The sequence below is a fragment of the Hippocampus zosterae genome, chromosome 2 (genome assembly GCF_025434085.1).
Source record: "Hippocampus zosterae strain Florida chromosome 2, ASM2543408v3, whole genome shotgun sequence".
Taxonomy (NCBI): domain Eukaryota; kingdom Metazoa; phylum Chordata; class Actinopteri; order Syngnathiformes; family Syngnathidae; genus Hippocampus; species Hippocampus zosterae.
This window is the reverse complement of record NC_067452.1, coordinates 12205516-12227011: the sequence shown is the minus strand read 5'-3', so window position 1 is coordinate 12227011 and position 21496 is coordinate 12205516. Positions and strand designations below refer to the sequence as shown.

At 42.4% G+C, this 21496-nt stretch overlaps 1 protein-coding gene across 2 annotated transcripts in view; it reads right to left on the bottom strand.

The window, feature by feature from the left end:
- The window catches only part of LOC127595941 (metabotropic glutamate receptor 7), a 124273-nt gene that overhangs the window by 52571 nt on the left and 50206 nt on the right, over positions 1-21496 (bottom strand). For both annotated transcript variants that reach the window (XM_052057987.1, XM_052057988.1), the window contains exons 3-5: positions 6494-6629; positions 5234-5388; positions 911-1048 (exon numbers count right to left, since the gene is read on the bottom strand). In XM_052057987.1, the coding sequence (XP_051913947.1) occupies positions 911-1048; positions 5234-5388; positions 6494-6629 (429 nt within the window). The remainder of the gene's footprint in view (positions 1-910; positions 1049-5233; positions 5389-6493; positions 6630-21496) is intronic.

The following is a 21496-nucleotide window of genomic DNA, read 5'->3' as shown; positions in this document are numbered from 1 at the left end:
CTTAAAGGAATCAAATCCACACTTCCAAGTGAAACATTGACGTCAACCTGACACATATCAATTATTCAAGGCACCAAATGATCCCGATAATGTGGATAAACAGCCTACCGCTGTCACGAGGGAACGGAAAGAAAACATCCAGAAGAGTTGCAGGATATTTGTCACAGGAGCAGGCGGTGTAACTATAATATGACCAAGACACGTGACGTGATGCGTTCTTATTATTCCAGTAATAACTCTGCGTCAACCCCCTGGGCACAAACATTTCGGCTGCATTGAGAGGGAGCCAATAGAATGTCAGTGCTTTATCTGCAGCTTCTAATGCAAAGCAGATTTGAACGATTACGACCAAAATGGTAATCACAATTATATTTTATCAATATCAAAATCATGATTCACAGTTATTCATTAACTGAGGGAAAACATTTGGATTTTTATTGCACCACTTTTCAACAAACTGTCGATAGTTTTCATCACAACGTGAGACTTTATAATGAATGGATTGTCATTTTAGAATGACAAATGAAGTCTCTCATCCAATCCGCAGAATTGACTTTAGTCTCCCGCGGCAAGGTGTGTTCACTTGTTCATCGAGGCAGCTTAAGGGAGCCTTAGCCATGCTTTTGGCCCCGGTGGTTGGTTGATTATTGGTTGAAGACGTTATTGATTAAATATGCAGCAGAGCCTGCATTTGAAATGTAAATATCGCTGACGACAACTTTAATTTAATCGCGGCGGCCAAAATTACAATTACAATTACAAATTCATTTCATAGCCCTCATGCAAAGTCATGCCAAACTCAAAACGTGAAACGTGACAAAAAGGTACACACACACACACACATTTGATTAGTCTTTCATTTCAGACCCCCCTTGCTGGGATTGTGCATTGCAGAAAAAATAGCAGGTACCTGTGCATTTACGACTGGTGTCTTCTTTCTTGGATGCGCTGAGGAGCCTGCAGTCAAAGTTCTCCTCCCAGAATTCAGCAAACCAAACGTTCCTACGATTGTTCTCCAGGGTGAGCGCAGTAAAGTATTCATCAAACCCTGTGAAAAGAGGAAAGAGGAACGAGCCTCAGTTCTGGCCCAATTATGGTCCAATTCATACCTGTGGGGAATGAAATGCAGCAGTGCGGTGGTGACAGAATGGTTCTGGCCAGCAGGGATTGGCGGTTGCTGGTTAGCAAGTGCCACCTCATCACCACCTATTTTTCTTTTGAAGCCCTATGAAACTCAAATCACATTCGTCTTCTTAGGAAGTGCACTAATTAAATAAATAAAGAACTCAGTAATAGAGGCTGCAAAATGAATAGCACGAGAAGTATAAATGGTGCCACAGTCTCTTGCCTGGAGCTGAAAAGCCCTGATGGTACTGAAGTGGTTCCTTCACCTCCCCGAAGCTGCCGGCGATGGTTGAAAGCATGCGCCGCGTATTAAAGTTAGGGTTCTTTCAACTTTTTTTGAATGGAGCGTTTTCATGACAGAAAGGCTGTTACAACCAAGGGCTCTCTTTTTTAGAGCAACCTTTTCCACCGATTGTGGCTCAAAATCCTAAAATGACAGAATTGACAATTGCTCTTTTCCCATCACTTGGATCACAAAGATATTTCTGCATTTCATTTCACACATTCAAGTCTCCGTTGGCTTCCTCATTATTGTGGCATACATCATCTGAGGCGTGGGTGGGAAAGACTAATGGAACCCGGATGATTCATATCAATTTCTTTTCAGGAGACCACTGACTGACGATGACAGAGTGGACTGATCTTAACCTTACGCACCCCCGCAGCACACATTTGTCATGGCCAGGCGTCACCTAATTAAAGAAAAAGCAACGGGATCTTCAATTCCAATGATTCATGGCTCTTGTAGGATGCAATACATAACGCCCCCTGCTGAGAATGTTCCTTTTCCCCACCAGATGTGTCAGTCCTCTGTCAAAGGTGGGCAAATGTAATTTTTCTTTATTTTAAAATAACCTTCATTACAGGCAGAGGTAATGAGAGTCGCACTTGTGGAGAGATCACAGTTTGCTGGAGAAATAATAAGCTGTGAAATACCGCCAAATAGCCAATAATACGCAATGACGTGACGATGCAAAAATATTTACGACCGTATTGCATGAAAGCAACTCTGACAAGTAGAATTTATCCATAAAGTTACTTAAGTAAAAGTAAGTGAGCAAATGTACTCAAGCGCGCCACAACCTACCTGTGACTATAGGCCATGACAAATGCCATTTGATTCATCAGAATTTCTCAGAGACAATATTTAAGCTACGCATGGCCGTTGCAAATGGCGTGGAAGCAAATTAGACAAACCTCAAGCGAAATGTCAGGCAAAAAAAAGTTACTCCAAAGCAACAGTGAGCAACGTGACCTTGGCCTCCCTCCTCCAAGCCAAATAGACAGTATTTGCATCAAGGACATCGGCGCTCTCTGAGGACTGTGCAACGTCACTGGAGGAAATTGCCAGCTGAAGCAGAAATAGATGAGACCTGTCTGGCAATCAGGGTGTCGAGTAGGTACCGTATTTTCACGACTATAAGGCGCCATTAAAAGTCTTAAATTTTCTCCAAAATGGACAGGACGCCTTATGGTGCGGAGCGTCCTTTGTATGCGCTGAGTTCCAAAATCTGACTGACAGCAGACACGCTGTTTATATAGAGAAAAGGCGGAAGTGACTGTTGCCAGGCATGCGGGAAAGAAGTCGGCCAATCGGGGAAGGGTGGGTGTGTATATATACATATATGGAGAGGGAGAGAGAAAGAGAGAGGACAGGCAAGCTGGGAGCAGTCCGCCAATGGTGAAGGGTGGGTGTGTAAGTGGACGCTAAAGGGACGCCTCAAGCCAGTACCAACACTTGTATAGAGTGTGGCAATGTGCATTGTTGCAAAACAACTCCGGTTTTGGTTTCTAAGAACCCCTGAAAATAAATTCGACAAAGAGACACGCCTACGAAGCTCAGTTCAAACTTAAAGCCACCGGTTATGCTTTTGGCATGCGTGCCCATCTCACAGCAGCAGTGAAAAACCAAGTCAAGCAAATGAACTCTGAGCTTGCCGTTATTCCCGGAGGCTTGACTAAAGAACTCCAACCGCTGGACATTGGCATCAACCGGGCGTTCAAAGTAAAGTTGCGAACGGCATGGGAACAATGGATGATCGGTGGCAAATACAACTTTACAAAGAGTGAGAGGCAGCGCTTGGCGAGTTACGCCACAATACGCAAAAACGAGCGGGAACGCGGCGTTTTTGATGGATTACGGTACTTGCACAATTGTTCAATTCTTTCTACACACGCACGCGCTGCCACCATGTTTCGCTCTGTTCTTTACTTTCAAATATGGGAAAGCTTCAAACGAGAGAAATGTTGACTTTGCTGTTACTGCTCCTTTCCGCTCGACAATGCGTAGCAACTCACACTTTAGCATGTGATGCGTTCAATGACAACTGGGATGTGCAGTCCTCTGCTTCTGATACAGAGGATGAGGACTTTGATGGATTTCTGGGTGATGATTGATCGAAAAACGTGAGAACATTGTACGATGGCTAAATAAAATACACCCGAACTCAGTTCTGCTTTCGTTGCCTTTTTAAAAACGTGTTTTTAGCTTGTATCTGTATGTCTTGGAATGCTACCGTATGCTTCAAGCTAACGTGTTAGCGTGCACGCATGCATGCCGTATGTTTAAGCTGGCGTATGTTTTACCACTGTAAAACTGCGCCCATTGTTACAGTGCGGTCTGTCCATGCGTAAAATACAGAAATGTCACCCATTAATGAGACTGCGCCCAACCGTACGGTGCGTCGAATAGTCGTGAAAATACGGTAAATCGACATATTTTATTTTATCACAAAGTCTGTCTTAAAGTGCACAAAATGTCTTGCAATCAATCTCTTGGTGTGTAGAGGAATTACATGCTAATGTTTGTGTTTGTTTTTCATGGAAGAGACGATCATCCAGATATGTGTCAAGTCAAGTCAAGTCAACAGTATTTATAGAGCACTTTCAAACAGCCATCGCTGCATACAAAGTGCTGTACATGGAGCGATTTAACATACACAATAAACAGTAAGACGAAATGGTAATAAAGGCGGTAGAAAGCACCAAGCAGTAAAATCATGCTGAGTCGAAGGCCAAAGAATACAAGTGGGTTTTGAGGAGGGCTTTAAAGATGGGCAGCGAGGAGGCTAGCCGAATGTTCAGTGGGAGGTCATTCCAGAGAAAGGGACCAGCAACAGAAAAGGGTCGATCCCCTCTGAGCCTTTGATGTGAAGTCATGCCTTTCAAGCTGTTCTAGACATGCAATCATGTCTTGTGAGGGCTTATCATAAAAAGCTGATACCACGAGTAAACTTTACATCATCTTTCAATGGCTTTCACCGTTTTCCCAAGCAGCCTGTGATAAAAACAGTAACAACAAAAACGCAACACGCAACCAGCCTAAAGACGTATAGTACCGTTAATACTCAAATGAACATTTATAGCTAGCAAAAGGGCAAACGAGAGGCAATTTTAGCCTCTGTTTTTGGCAAGGACTCGGTCACTACTTATTGCACTTTTCATCGGCCTTCCTATCGGGTACACAAACTAATTACGCCCAATTCATAAAACCTTCATAACTACTGACTGAAAAGTGATACCTAGCAGAGCTATAATTACACCCACCATTATAAGCCTGTTGTTAAATTAATAATGGACCGCTCTAATAGCGTTGGTCAAAAATTAACAGTACTCATTTCTGAGCTCTTGCATTGAATCTTATTAGTCCGAATGTGGTATTAAAACTATACCTTACCATAAATTAGAAGCGGAGTTGGCATATAAATTTCCTGTACATTTCCCCAGTGTGGGACAGATAAAGGATATCTTATATATGAATTTCAGAAAGTTCAAAGAAAAAATGTATTCCGTAATACATTACTGTCGACTCCAGTGTTTACTTGTCAAAGGCTGAGAAGCAGACACAAGGACTTAAATTCTTACGATAGTGCAGACCGCATCTCACATGATAATGCCAACTGGAGTATCACCAAGCTCATCCTTCCCAAGTTTATGTGATGATTTCAAATCTCTTGTAATCCCTCAACAAGGCACGCATGTTTAGTCTTCATTATCTGAAATTAAATAGATAAAAAAATGGAGGAGGCTGAAAGGTTGGTCCCATCGAGTGAAATGTCACGACACTAACGATGCATGCGTGGTGCGCTGTGGCGGGACGTGTTCATACCTTTAATGGAAGAGCGCTTGGGCAGTATGGTGATGGCGCCCACTGCTACCTCCTCCAGGTGGTGGATGGGACTGCTTTTGGCGCCCCAGCTGTCCGATCCAATCCACAGAAAATGGCCCACATGATTGGCCCTCTTAGTAGCATTGAGGACTCCCCTGCAAGGACATTTGGTTTAGACTGAAAGCGTGTGGAATTCAACCGCCACCCATCCATCCATCCGTTTTCTCTACAGGTTCTTCTCATTGGGATGGCGCGTGTGTTGGAGCCTATCGCAGCCAGAGGCGGGTAAACCCTGCACCAAGATCATATGAAAAGTAAGTCTGCATGTGCTTTGAACTAAATTCATGCCACACGCTTTTCGGACACCATGGTGTGACCCACCGTTTCCGCTCAATTTGTAGTGCAATGAATCAAAATGGAGAAATCGGTTAATGCCTGAATCCTAAATGGCTATTTGATCCTGAACCGAGCTGTCAAAGGCTACACATCGGGCTGTGGCTGTGGCCGCAGCGTTGGCTTTCCAGGAAAGTTTAGGCTCATGCTTCTTGAAATATAAGGGGAACTCGAAGACAACGGGTAACTATTCCATCTGATCATCATGAAAGGGGGATTCCGTCATACGCGGTGCTTTTTCAAGGTTTCTCATTTTGCAAACTCATCACAGGATTGTCCAAGTCAAGTCAAGTCAACTGTATTTATACTTCTAATGTCTGGTCCGCAGACCTGAGGCGCGGGGCAGGTGTGTAGGGGCGGATGAGCTCAGAGAGGTATGGTGGCGCGATATTATTCAGAGATTTGAAGACAAATAAGAGGATCTTGAAAATAACTCTAAAGTGTATGGGGAGCCAGTGAAGGGATGCCAGAATATGTCCAACTTCAGAATTGTAGGGTGGCTGCGATCAGTCGATTGTTGACGCCTATGCCACTTAATCACACATTTCTTGTGTTTTTACTGAAAAACAAAAACCAACAACAACAGAAAAGGCAAGTACTGTAGCAAATATTTGTGTGTTCTTGGAGGTGGCACTTCCCTACAGGGAAGTGTAATTGACACCAAATCTGCGCTGCGCTCTTGTGATCTGTATTCCCTGTGTATGTCTTCTGGTGTTTGCAAAGGCACGTTTGTATAACAGACGTGCTGCATGCATGGAAAATCTTTGCCTGTGGCTTGTCTTCTGGAGCTGCCAAGGAGTGGAACATGGCAAGTCATCGGTACGCCTGAGCGGCACGGAGGACACCGTCATGTGCGGCGGTGCTCACCGTATGTCTTCTTCATTGGCGAAGATGACGACTGCCCTGGAGTGCTGAGTTTCCAGCAGTTGTTGGATGGCCTTGTCATAATCCTCCATCTTGGGGTTGTGCGGGATTTTCAATGACTGGGCAACGCAGATTCCACCTAATAAATGGAGAGAGTTTAAAAAAACGAGAAGGCATCGGGTAGAGTCTCTGCTATTCTGTCACAGATATTTGAATACACACAAAAGGCCTTGGGCCACAACAGCTTCTTATGTGGAAATTCTTCCCAAATAAAAGGGAAGGACAGCATAAATAATGTGGAGAAGTATTGGAGCTTTGCAATGATTAAGCAACACACATGCACATTCACTCAACAGTCATAATATTAGGTACACCTGTCACCATCATCTAGTGCAAAGGTGTCTATTGAAAGGGCCACAATAGATTTTTTTTAAAAGAGATGAATGGGCCGGGTGAGATTTCCAAGGAATGAAAAAGCATTCAAATCTGTAAAATATCAATGGCGTCAGGCTGAATCCTTGCTCCTCCAGAATCATAACTTTTCGGGAGACTCACAAAAATTACATGTGTTCACCCGGTTACCGTGCGTCATGAAAGAGAGCAAGCCCTTTTATTTCAGTCAATCAATTGTAAAAAGAGCACACACACATGCGGACTGATCAATAGTAGAGATTTCTGACAAAATTCAAATTAAAAAATTTCCCAAAATTTGTCAAAGGGGGCCCTGCGATATGCAAACATACATCATCCATTCATCCGTTGTTTCAACCGCTCACCGTACACAATGAATCAATATATTAGAATCTATGTGAAGTTGTATATATTTCTTTGGTATCTCAAATTATTTTTGTTATTATAATTTAGATTTAATTCATAAGTTGTGGGAAGGAGTTCAATTGGTTAGCACGTCAACTTCCCAGTGCAGAGGTGCAGGGTTCAATTCCGGCCCCGGCCGTCCTGTCTGAGGTCTCCATGTTCTCTCCGTGCCTGTGCAGGTTTTATCCTGGATACTCCGATTTCCTCCCACATTCCAAAAACATGCATGGTAGGTTGATTCGGCACTCCAAATTGTGTGATTGTCGTGTGACTGTGAGCGCGAATAGTTGTTCATCTGTGTGTGCCCTGCAATCGGCTGGCAGCAAGCCCAGGATGTACCAAGACAGCTAAGATAGACTCCAGCATGCCCGACACCTTTGTGAGGATAAGCGGATTAGAAAATAGATGGATGGATCATAAATTATTTTAACACTTGACTCAGCTTTACTTATGCAGTACAGTGCTTTCATAATAGCTGCATCTGTGATAAAGAATGAAATAACACTGGTCAATAGCAAATGTTTTACCGATAAAAGCTTGCGCAATATGGATTTTACCACGCATTAATTTATAGCTGACATTTCAGAAAAAAAATCTGGTATATGCCAAACCTAACCCTTAAGTCATACATCTTACTAAATATATTACGATATGTTACATACAATTATTGTAATTAGTATTATTATTATGATTATTATTATTAGTAGTAGTGGTAGTAGTCATCTGTAAAACTGATGTGCAACAGAAAAAAACAAGGCCAAATTTGGAAACGGTGCAAAAAAGTCAGCTACAAAGGTTTAACCATCTCTGATTGAAAAATGTCGACCAGTGTAATTAATTAGGCATTACAGTTAATATAATAAGATAAAATAACCTTTATTTGTCCCAAACTGGGGACATTCGCAGTCTACAGCAGCAAAATTGGGGGAGGGGGGAAGAAAAAAAAACAACAAAGCGTTTCATTGCACAAAATGAATGTTTCAAAAAAGAACTGTACACAGTTCAATATAAGTGCAATATAAAATAAAGCATTAAAGAAATGGTTTCATAAAATGAGTGTCAAACAAATATGTAAAATGATTTTACATTCTTCATTGCATTTTTTCCAAAAAAGCAATTAACTAAGTACTTTTCGAGAAATCAAATACATCTATATTTTTGGAATGTATGAAAGTGAATGTAAAAACACATTTTAATCGATTTCAGAGGAAAATTCTAAGTGAATGCAGGAAATGAAAAGGACTCCTGATTGAGAAATAGTTTCCATTTTAGTTCTACGCTGCGTGTGCTTGATATTAATGTTCTTTTCAAATCCAATAATAGCAGTCATTTCATCGTCAAAATAGTGGACTTGGCCTGTCTGGCTTTTCAGATTCATGGGCAAGACGTGAAATGGGGCAGCGAGCAGCCAAGCGAACGTTCCGATTGCGCAATCTCCCACAAACTGGTTTGTGAAGGCTTGTCACTGGCAAGTGCCGATTTCTGTCTCTCTTCCTATCTCCAACATCACGTTTTCAGACATTTTGTACATGCACACTCAATTTCCAAAGTCAGGCTAATGTATTTAATGTTACAAATTTAATTAGGCTGATCGCACAAAACGGAGGGGAAACTCAATTTCGGGCTACATCATAAAATGTGTCCGTTTATTTATACGTGAATTCTACTCTGTGTTCTTTTTCAAGAAAATGATCTGTGACCCTGTCTTTTCCAGGGTCTCAACAGTGGTGATATAAGTCTGTCTGCGAACACAAGAAACGACAATAAAACCCACCAGAAATAAAAGATTAATTTGTCGCTAGTCGTTTTCAACAAATAGAGTGTTGTAAGATGATTAGAAGACGTGTCCAGTTCAGCTCAGCACAGAATGAGAATTGAAAAATGCTCCCAAAGCTGCCTACACCAAAAGATCGGTGATTGGCTCATTTTGCAGTCAATCAAAAAGAGATTCGGCCTCAGACAGATCATCCAATCATCATGCAGAAAAGGCCTGGCCAGCCCATAAACGCCCACTGCCCATAGACTCCCAGAGACGCTGAGCGTCCGACAGGGCGAGACAAAACCAGCAATTATCCTATGACTCGTCTCGTTTCAATGCATTGAGACAACAGGCCCTGAACTCTCGAGATGCCCAGCGTCCGCGCTGGAGACTCTCAGCGTCCACACAGTTTAAAGCACAGTGAAGCTGCGGGAATGAATGAGAAGAGAGTCGCGTCGTAACCAGTAGTATGCAGCTTTTATTCGGAACAAAAGTTGAGCGCTTTGTAGCGCATATTTAGTCAATGACATGTCCACGGAATTGTATGTACACACATGTATTTGATCACTTATTTTTTGACATTTTAGAGGAAGCTGTGCTTCCCTTCCAGTCTGAAGGAGTGTTCACATGACATGCATTTGCATTGGTGCTGCACCGACGTATTTTGTTGCGATGTATCTTACACCGATGTAAATTTTGTGGAGCATTCACAGGTAAAAAGCTGCTTACGAAAGAGAAGCGCGTTAACCCCGGTGCAGCCCCACTTGCGTTCACACGGCAGTTTCTACGGCCGTGCAATACGATACGTAATAATACGGAAATAAAACATGCGCTGCGTAAAGTGTACTTCTTTTTCCCCGCCTTGTTTGTGACATATCGAAAAACCATGGTTTATACTTCTCAGGACAAATCAAGGCTGCAGTCTATCAGACACCGTAATAGGATGAGAGTGAGAAAGGAAAGATGACGGAAGTCCAACAGAGCACGAAAGCAACGCATTCAATACCCGTACGTAATCAATTCTTCTCGCGCGTTGAAGCGAGTCTACCCCGTAGGGTTCACACGTCCAAATTTATATCGGTACTGCCCCGCAAACGAGCATTTACTAGGCGGGTAGCCCCGGTGCTACACCAGAGTAAAAGTTGCCGTGTGAACACCCCTTTAGAGCAATCGCCTCTGCATGAGGTGGAGCAAGCACCAATGAGCCACTAAGGACACGAATAAGAGCACATAGGTTCAAATCGCTGCCGTTCTTCTAAGCAGAGATGTGACATCTGTTCAAATTTAGCTGCACTCAAACATGCAAGACATTATGTCTTAACATTTATAATTTCGCAGAACTGGAAATGGGATCTGTAAGAGACCAACGAAAACCAACACTGGTAAAAAACTACTTTCAACATCAAGTCTGACAGTAACCTGTTCTTTTTCAAATGAGTGATACATACAGTACGTAAGCACCGGCACCACTTAGTGCAGTCATTTAATAAGTGGCATATTGAATACCAGTAAGGAAATCAGATTGCGATTGTTCCCAAATATTTTTTATCATTCTTTGTTTGTTCACACAAACACACACACACACACACACGCACACTCGCGCCCTGATGAGAAACAGCCTGAAGCTGAGGCATGCGACGCACTTTTGCAGCCTGTTAACTATCGTAGCTCACACGTGCCGTTTTAAAGTGCTTACCTGGGCCCTCCTAGATTCCCATTCTTTGCTCGTGCCCTCGGTGAATTGGACACGAAGCAAACTCTGAATGAGAATAATGACGATAAAAGATAGAGTGCAACAGTTCTGATCACAAGCTGCAATTGCAGACTGCTGAGAGCCAGCAACTTCCAGTGACGTAATCACGCGCCACCGTAAATTCAAGATGCTGCTTTATTTTATTTAAAGCAGATTCCTGCTTTATTTTATTTTTAAATATTTATTTTGTGAAAATGAAACTGATAGGATGATTAGGGTGCAGCGTACATTAACACAAAAAATATAGTCTTAACATGTACAAAGACACACAAATGGTTGTTTTTTTTTTTTTCTCCTCGACACTCCTCGGATCTACTTGGGACCTGTCTTAGATCTACCGGTAGATCAGCATCTACCTAATGGCCACCCCTGCCCTCAGGCATGAACCTCAGCACAACTCATTGCTTTGCCGAGCCCTGACCTCGTGACATCTAGTACAAGAGATGCTTCTGAAATTCTTCCATTTAGATTGATAATAATTAATTAATAATTTTGTTCAATTAAACACTTTATCCCCCCCCCCCCCCCATTTTGCTACTGTAGACTGCAAATTTCCCCAATGTGGGACAAATAAAGGTTATCTTATCTTATAAATACAATAAGGTGTTTTTTTGTTTTTTGTTTTTTTACATGTTTCTGTGTTCGGTGTCTGCATTTCCTCATTCTAGAAGCCGATTGTAATGAATTGCCCCTCCCTTGCATCTCAATAATACACACAGCGCACCGTATGCTGCACAAACCCGATGCAAATTACAACTACAACATTGTAATGAACATATTGCTAACCTAATTGTCATTGTTAATCGTTCATACAGCTATTGTCTTGTTTGCGCGAGTGCATCTAATAAATTGTCTTGTGAATTATTATTTTTTTCTTTCCTTTTCTTTAATCACGGGTTGGCACTGACTGACAAAGCAGAGCGACACGCAGTAAATCACACACCACACCTGATTTGGTGCCAAGATCTTTTGCACGAGTGAGAGGGATAAAACAATATGCGTGACAACAAATCCAATAATCCTCACCAACGGGGACATAAAGGTACAGATTTTACGTTATGGATTTGTCATTGCCTTTTTATTGAAAGACATTATCTGATGGCGGACCCTCATCCGATCGCCTCGTACGTGCAGTAATCACAAAGAGAATACGAACGCTGACAATAAATCATTTTTTGACAGGTCACCGCTAATCAGTTTTCACACGATCAAGGGTATCGGCCACATACAGTCTGTGTCCTTTGCGAAAGGGATAGCCGACACTTCTGGAAGCAGACGTTGTCACAAACTACCATTTGTTATGGACTAAGAGAGCAATAATGGGTTTATGTAAAAGGCTTCTAAACAAATAATGCAATCACCTGTGGGATTGTACCACCATGGGTCCTCTTGGTCAGCAGCATGCCATCTAAATCAACAGCGAGCATTACCAAAACCAATTAAAATTTCTCCCACTCAAGGAACTTAATAGCCTAGCCAACATCTCCGTTTGCCTTTCTCTGAGTAGACAGATAAATGGAAGTAAACTCCTAATTGCCAGTCTCCTCTGGCTCATTACTTTGATACAAACTGTTTTGGGCTGGCAGACCGTGCATCTGCAGACCGGGTGCTTTTTTCGTACGGCAGCCGTAACAAAATGACAATTTCTGAACTCTGCCTCTTTCTACGAATCGACGAATCGATGGTCTTTTTTTTTCTTTCTAAAAGAACACATTCCGTAAGTGCCTGGAGACCTGTGGGATGACTGCTTTTATCCCCCTAAGTGAACTAAACCTAAACATAGTGTGCCCGCCAATGTGTTTGGCTCTTGCTTAAGGGATCGCAGCATCCTGTTAAATGGAAACGAGTTCGGTGTCATTTGCGCCGAAAAGTCAGTGTTGTAGGTCTCCCAGGGATGACGCGAAAGCTCAGCCTCTGCAAAGAGATTACAGTTGAAAGCTCATATTATGACAGCAGAGGCACTCAACATCTGATTCTAGCCCATTTGTCGCACCTTTCTTGCAATGGCCAATCTCTCTGCAGGTTGTTATCATAGCCATTCACTCCACGAGCAAAAAAAAAAAAAAAAAACCCCAGAAAACCATCATATTATACTGAGAGCTCAGGTCTCATGAAAAAGCATTAAGTCCATAATGACAAAAACTTCGCTAGCCCAAACTGCAGGGTTATGGTTCTATAACAACCGTGAACCAAAATATATTACAGCTCGCATTGGTCAATAATGCAGAATGAGAGCGAGCGCTGCAAGGACTGATCAAGTTTAGAAGCAGATCTCGTCTTTTGAGTGGACTGTTGTGGGCCAGCTGTTGCGGGACGTCGTCTAAATTATTGAATGGCTGCGGAACACCTCATCCGTCTGTCCGTCAGTCAAGTAGTCAGAGAGGCAGGCCTGATGAAAATTCAAGTGCCTTATCTGTACTTGCAGCGTGCTGGGGTGTATGGCGGACCACCTCCGCCTGTCACTGCAAGGAGAAAGGGGAAAGGGAGTCATGGGTGCCGACAGATGGCTGGAAAAAAGGGCCCTTTGTCTAAACTGAGCAGGCTGATGTAAGAAATGTCAACTTTCCCGGCCTCACGCCGTCTTCCACGTTTTCCTCCCGATCGTTCCCAGCGATGGGAACGATTGTTTTAAGTCACAAGAAACCTCTTCACTAAATATTTGAATAGGGAACTATCGGACACATTGAAAACTATTTTCAACCCTCTTAACCCGTTCACTCTCAAATGCTTTTCAGACACATACATATCAAAATCAGGTGTCATCGGTTGCCCTTTCAAAGTGATGAATCATCAGAATTATAAGAAAATAAAAACATTTTGTACAAGTTGTAGAACAACGGGGTAGATTTCTTTGTGAAAAACTTTTGAATTACTCTAACAATCAGTCACTACGGTAAGAGATACTGCATGTAATATTCATACCTGTCAACTCATACGGTTTAGCCATAGTTCATACGGATTTTGTGGTGAATCGTACGTATATGGCCATTGAAGGTATCACTTATATATGTTATATGTTTAGCTTAAAACTTTGTATCATAGACAGGTCGACTTTGACTATTAGGTCTCTGTCCTGAATATTAAAACAAAGAATGTAGTGTGACGTTGGGGTCCTACTTCCCCTTGAGTGATTAACAGCCACCAAGTATCTTCTTTTGCGTCTCCCACCTCAGGAAAGTTCCTGAAGGCTGTCAAGTTCCCTTGAGGAGGAACTCTTATCTCCAGATTTGTGCACAGCAGATATGGTCTGTACTTTGTCAAAATGCCAAGATTGAACTTTGCTCGACTTTCTTTGTTTATGATTTTTACATAAGGGGAAGGACTGCCCACCCCTAATTAATATAATTAACATAATATGCCTATGTATACGTATGACTGCAGTTGCTCGGGGCTTCCTGATGAAATCTGAGACTCACAGGAGCCTGAATCGATTCGTGTTGTTTCACACTTGTGTCCTGAAGGTTCAGTAAAAATTATTGCAAGAACGTCTCCATTTCCAGCCTTTGATTTTCGCACATCAACTCAGCCCGATTCAAACGAACACGCGGAGGACCTAGGGAAGTGGAGAACGGTGAAGGGATCCCGCCATGTCCACAACAACACGCTTCCCCCTGCTTGATCGCCTCCAACACCTTATCGCACAAATCATACGGATTCAGATACGATGGAGGCCTGCATACAATGGATGACAAAAACATACCTCTGAACATGTGTCAGTCAGTTCTACTACGATACAGAATTTGTTGACTCAATTTTCAAATAACACTGTATCTCTCCTCCTCACTTTGCTGATTTTCAATATTCCTTTTCTCTTGGCCCTTTCAGCCATTTGCATTCACTTTTAATTCATTTTCTACTCACTGTGGTATTTTTTTTCAACACTCAATGTGAAGATATGCGTTGCACTTTTCACAGTCTAAGGTGGTGTGTTCGTCACAAAAACGACATCTCAGGAATCAATTCCCTGAATTTATTGGCCAATGAGAGCATTGCTCATATCTCGGCTGATCTTCCACCATAGCAGGCAGTAGCGTTCTCCCTCCATGAGACAAAGGCCTTGTATCAGGCAAACCTCTGCATCAGAGACTTTGCAACTATCCTTGTGAAATTGAGTAGATCAATGTTGCCTCCCAAAACCGATCGGTCAAAGAAATGACAAAGTATGAGTGCACTGCTGAGAGACCATGAAGCGACAGGCCACCATCGCTTCTTGGACCTGACTGTGGTGCTGTATCTAGAGACCTGTTGCTCACGACGGTCCACACCTGCCATGTGTTACACGGTTGGTCTGTATGTCTAAGACATGGGAGTCACACAAAGCACCCTGAGTTTGAACTGCCATCATATGCATGGCAATGTGCGAGATTATTCTCCAAAAATCAAAGAGCCTCTTTGGATTCTGGTTGTACCTGAGGAAACTTTGAGCAAGACGATCTGGAAGTACGAAAAGGATAGGTTGTTCGAATCCCCAAAACAATGGGGAAATGGAACCTTTATCTTGCAATTAGCAAAGGTAAACCCCGGGCAACCTTTAAAAGAGAAAATAAGGTCGTACATGGCAGCAACATGTACAGCAACAAGTCATCAATCAAGTACCGACTGCGTGAGGAAACACTCAAGATTAAGAAGGCGACAATAGAGAAGAAAAGTAGGCAAGCTATAATTTACGCCATAAGAAAATAAAGTGCCAACTTTAAATTTAGAGAGACTACTGGTTGCAGTCAATTTCCACATGCACGTCATGGTCGGTACAAATCACAGCAGTGAATTTGGGGTGGCCATCACCAAGTACCGGTAGTTAAGACCATCGCCTGTCACCATGTGGACTCTGTGCTGTCCTTGACTCTGAGGCCCACACCCGGTCTCCCGTGCCTTTTGCTGTGTCCACTACTGTAATGCGTCCAACGCAGAGATCAAGGTTTGCGTACGTGACAAATAAAGATGATTATTATATTCCATCAACGTAGGTTTGGCCTCTGAAGTAGCGATCACTGTTGGCGACAACCAGATTGAAATAAGTATGACAAGAACGCATAGATCAAAGAATCCCTTTTTATAGTAATTACATGCTTGGGACTCGGGTAATAATCGCCATCGCGAGATGATGTCGGTAAGGAAAAGCTGTGTCACATTCATTTTACACAGTGCTCTCTTCTATGTTTGAAACAAAGCCCCTTTTCATCTGGTGCTGATGCGATGATGTTTTCCAAAAGGTGAAGGAAAGGTGGCACAAAGAAGGTGAAGCAAGTTTTGACTTTCCAAAGAGACCCAAAGGTCTTTCCTGGGCTTTTCTGATGCATCTTTGCAACTTAGCAAGTTGCAGCCCCAACAAAAAGGTAAATGTGAGAACCGAAGAAATTGAAAGGACACCAAAGTCAAAAGAACATTAAAAGCAGTAAGACTCCAGCGTGACCATATCGTCCAACCATTACTTTACATTTTGCTTTAGTTGCCTTTTTTTCTACACTCGCGTGACGAGCCAGGATGTGGAAACGTGAGCTGCATGAGGCTCATTTGCCACTCATCTTCACGTGACGCCATTCTCAGTGACATGAATGCATCGTGTTTAATTTCAGTCGGAACTTAAATGTGTGGAACCTTAAATATTGCACATTTTCATTTTAGATTAGATTAGATTACCTTGATTAGTGCAGCAATTGGGACATTTGAATCAGCAGCAAGAGTGGATACAAGAAAGAAAAAGGAAAAAAGAGACTGACAGTATACTGTAAGGAAAACACAGAAAATGTACCCATTGTATGAGCTCAAGAACATTAACATAACATGAACCTGTCCACGGTGCAGAGGGAAGAGAGGCTCACAAGGTGCTGTCTGGTAGTCGTGCTGTTAGTCACGACTCTATATAAACAGCAGCGGTCTTGCCTCCCCAAAGTCCCTTTTCATGCCGGGTTAGCGCTGCTCACTTGTCCATCTTATTGGGGATAGAGTTATTATACATTTCCCACGGTAACAGACGCAAAGACAGGTTGATTTTGTTTTCTCCTTGCTCGACGCTTTGTAGGGTCACAACATCCTCACAGGGAATGTCAGTTTGTCGTTGTAGTTTTAGCAGGGAGGAAAAAAAAAATCATCCCGGCTGGAACCAGGCTACGCGTCCGTACAAATTGTTCAACCGTGTTTAGAAAGTAGATGTAATACCCTGGAGTTTTACGCTCGAACAGTTACAGTGGTACAAATTTCTGGATGTGAACATATCAGAGCTCAACCAATGTCTTGCAACGGATTGTCTTTGGCTACTTGGTGTATTGTGATCGAGAGACGATCCAAATTCAAGCAAAGCAAAATTGGCCCTTAACCCTTCCAGGGACGGCGGGTACGCTCCAGTGGACAGCTTATCGTGTTGTCACGTTACAGGTTATCAATGTTAGTGCATGAAAGGCTCAAAGAGTCTCAAAGGCCTTCAGAAGGCCAAACGTTCACGACTATCAATATATCCCTAGGTCGAAACCCACCGTGCAGCCAAGGCAACCTGTGCTTATTTACTAGATCCTGAATCCTCCCCAGCATCGCAGTTTGTGATTCATATCTTCAGTACACGGAAGTCTACAGTGCCATGTTTCCCCTCTTTGTTGAAGTCTTTGATGAGCTACACAAGAATGATGTCACACACACTAAACACAAGCCAGGCTCGGGTTTACCGCTCTAAAACCGTACCATGGAGAGCTGAGCTGAACTGGGCTCTTTGGTGGAAAGGATATATTTAGCTGCACCTGGATCATGTAGCCCTGATGGTCAAACAGCTTAACATCAGTGCTCCATGTATTGGGGTTTCTGCTCCCCATTAGGTGAATATACGTAGATGCCAGTTTAATGATCATGATGACTAAACTATTGGAAGTTCTTGGCTTTTCGGTCCATCCTGTAGTGCTTTAAACTGTGTCTATTATTCATCCTAAACCTTCACGTAGTCGGTTATGAAAATGCTTTCCCGGGCCAAAGAATCAACTTTCACCAGTTTGCTTCTGAAATACAAATCTCTTCAAATGGAATGATCTCTGAGGATTTGACCTCCCACTTGCATATTCAACTCCCTGCGAAGACAAACCTCTGTTGGTGCTGAAATTATATTTATCACCTCGAAAGTGGAAAAAAAGGTCAGCTTTTTCCTCACAGGCTTTCATCCTGAAAAAATGGGAGCATATCAAATGAGATGACATGCAGATGACATTCATGTTCAGCTCATCCCGCTATTTCCAGCTTGCCGTTCCTCTGTCAGTTGTGAGACTTGGCTCTGCCACGGGGTCATGCAAAAAATATTGTGCTCTATTTTCAACTATTTTCAGATACATCTGGCTTGCTCCCCAGATCGCTGCTAATGCTATCTAGCATCCTGCCCCCCTCTCCTCCGGCAAATAGGCCTGTGTGTTGGCAACTTGAGACACACAATTGTCTTCACAAGACTTCACATGTGTACCAGGTCCAAAAAAAGAATAATTACACGCACAAAAACAAGATGTATCTCTGCAAGATTCACCTTCAACCGGTCTAAAGCTCCACAATGAAATAATGCCTGAACCAGGCACAGAATAGAAAAAAGAGAATTAGATCAAAACAGAGATCAATACATGCAGACCCATCACTCTCAGCTTGTCTCGATGAATCGGAGAGCCATATTGCATTCGTCTGCAAGGTGGTTCTCCTTGAAGTGGCCAAGTGAGAATCCTACTAATGCCTTTGACATTTACAAACAGGGCGGCCACAAAAAAAAAAGTCTCAAGGTCTCAAACCTTAAGGTGCGCAAACGCTCCAATAATAACACTACTTTCTATAAACTCCTGTGGCATTGGAAATGCTGAGCACTTACTGTACATTTCAAAACACATAAAGTCACTTTCTATAAGCTGTGAGAAGAATATATTAATGCATTCATCCATTCATTTTCTGATCCGCTTATCCTCATGAGGGTGTGGGTGTGCTGGACAGGTCCCAACTGTCTTCGGCCAGTAGGGGGGGTACACCCTGAACCGGTTGCCAGCTAATCACAGGGCACACATAGACGAGCAATCACATCTAGGGACAATTTAGAGCAAGCATGTACAGCTCTGGGGCTGGACGGCCACTGTCCTGCCTGTTTTCCTGCTCTCCCGCCTGCAACACACCTAATTCAGAGGATCAGCTCATCAGCCAGCTCAGAAGTAGCACAATAAGGATCCTGATCATTTGAATGAGGTTTGTTGCTCCTGGGAGAGCTGGAAAACAGGCAGGAGAGCGGCCCTTGAGGACCGACTTTGGACACCCCTGATCTAGTGTGTTCCATTAGCCTGCCATGCGTGTTTTTGGAATGTGAGAGGAAACCGGAGTGCCCGCTGAAAAACCACGCAGGCACATGAAAACCCCACAAAGGAAGGCTAGGGCCTGGAATTGAACCTCTGCACTGTGAGGCGATCACGCTCACCAGTCAACCACTCTGCCGCCCCATAATATCGCAATCTTATGATCTCATTCTGATTATATTGCCAATGATCATAAGTGAGAAAATAGATGCCGAAATGAACCGACAAAACTACATGGCTGAAAGGGAAAATATACAAACAGTTTTGTTCTATCCATGGCATACAAATATAAAAAGGAAAATAGTCTGAAGATAAGCTAGTACGGTTAATTAATTGTTTGCAATTATTTGCATGTCAAGCAGAATCATGACTGTGACAATATATTTTGGGGCTTTTGTTATCCCTCAAAACTGGACTGCAAAACGGCTTTTGATGGCAACGTAATAATTTGCTTATAACTATGAGACATGCTGTGAGTGATGCTGACTAATCACATGGATCGAGTTGATTGTCAGTCAGTTCTTTAAATCATTGACTCAATTCAGGCTGCACCTGTTGAATATTCAAGTACCGTATTCAGATTAAAAAAAAAATATATATACAGTATACATTTTTTTTCTTGGTTAAAGAACAATTACGAATACGGATGACAAAATAACACAACAATAACAAATTTCACTTAATAATGAAAGACCAAGTGGTTTTCTTTCTTAAATAATCAAGATTTCTTTTTTTTTTTTTTTTTACATACTGTAATTTCTAGACTACAAAACACACCCGATAAATAGCCGCTGCATTTAAGTTTATCCATCAAAAATCATTTGTACATAAACCGCTTTGGACAAAGATCTGCGGTTCTCCATGAAATTAAATGGGGTATTATCTATATTATAAACACCGGTAGACATTTTATTCCCCCCAAAACAATGCCAAATACAGCTATACAGTAGTTAGAGTATAGGAACCATTCTCAGACTCTGGTTGTCAGTCAAATTCACAGATAAGATTAGACCGGTGTTGCACTGCAGAAATGTCTGTATTTATAACACTTGATCCCTTTGCTCCAATTAAATTCAACTTAAGGTGCTTAGCCGTGCATACCGCTTCTGCGTTTCTCTCCCCCCCGCCCCCCCTCTCTCTCCCTCCCCTGTGACGTCTTGGGTAATTTTATGAACCAGCAGGGTGAGGCCCTCTTCCATGCCTATCTGTTGGGAAATGTACTTGTTGAATGTACAAAGGTGGTCGTAAACAGTTGATGAATATAAATGTCCACAGCAGTGAATGAGTGTGTAATGATTTTACAAACTCAGTTGTGAACTGCATACTTCATTTGCACTTAATTTGGTGGAAACATTCTTTTTACAATGTCTTTGGCCTTAATTATCCAATATCATCTGCGCTTTCTTTTTTCAAATAAAGGAAACAATAAGAAATAATTTCTTACGTTTGTGTTGAAACTTGAGCAGTTCGCAGCAGAGCAGCCGATCGTGACCAAGAGTAATGCCTATTTTTAGTGTTAGTTTAGAAAAGCAGTGTTGACGGTACACGGGGGAGAATAGCATGATTCAAATCACATTCAAAGGTCAGCAACATCAAAAAGCGCGCATGTACGAGATTCCCATCGGACAGTAATCTTGAATTTATCACAGGGTTTACATTCCAGACCACAGATTCCCTGTCACTGATAATTCCAGGCCTGGGTAAAAAGGGGTGGCCTGCATCGTGAACATCCAGCGTAAAAACAGTTCGCTGCGCCTACTCCCGAAAATTTCAAGCACAGCTATACTGATAGCCTGGCCACCAAATTCTCTGTAGCTTTCACTCATCAACAGGATGGTGTTATGTCTAGTTTTTGTTACCGCTGGCTTAAAAAAAAAAAGTAATTGTGCCGTTTTCAACATCCCTCTGTCTTAGCTGTTACGGATTGAACTGCGAGGGATGACTGCATTGATAGTTTAGGTGTTAATGTATCACTTCTGTATCGTAATATTCCAACCATATGATACATCACAATTTTGTTTACCACTGCTACTTCCAACATCCAGTATCATTGGTCAATAGAAACACTTACTCCGACGTTTATTTCCAGTTTGACTGTTTTCACTGAGCTTTGGTGCAAAAGTGTGTGTGGATGAATGTTTAGAAATACTCTTGCATGATGAATTTGTTTATTAAAGATAAGATGCCCTGCAGTACTGTCTCGGGTTTCTTGAAAGCAAATCATTCCCGTTTGTATTTGAATACAAAATATGCTAAAACGAATGCTGCTTACTGGCAAAAGCATGAGTCAACAAGCCCACGATTATTATTCAGTTCTCTCTCTCCACATCTGTGACAATAATCACACCGGTAGTTTGTTGACTGCTCTATGCAATGTATTTAAA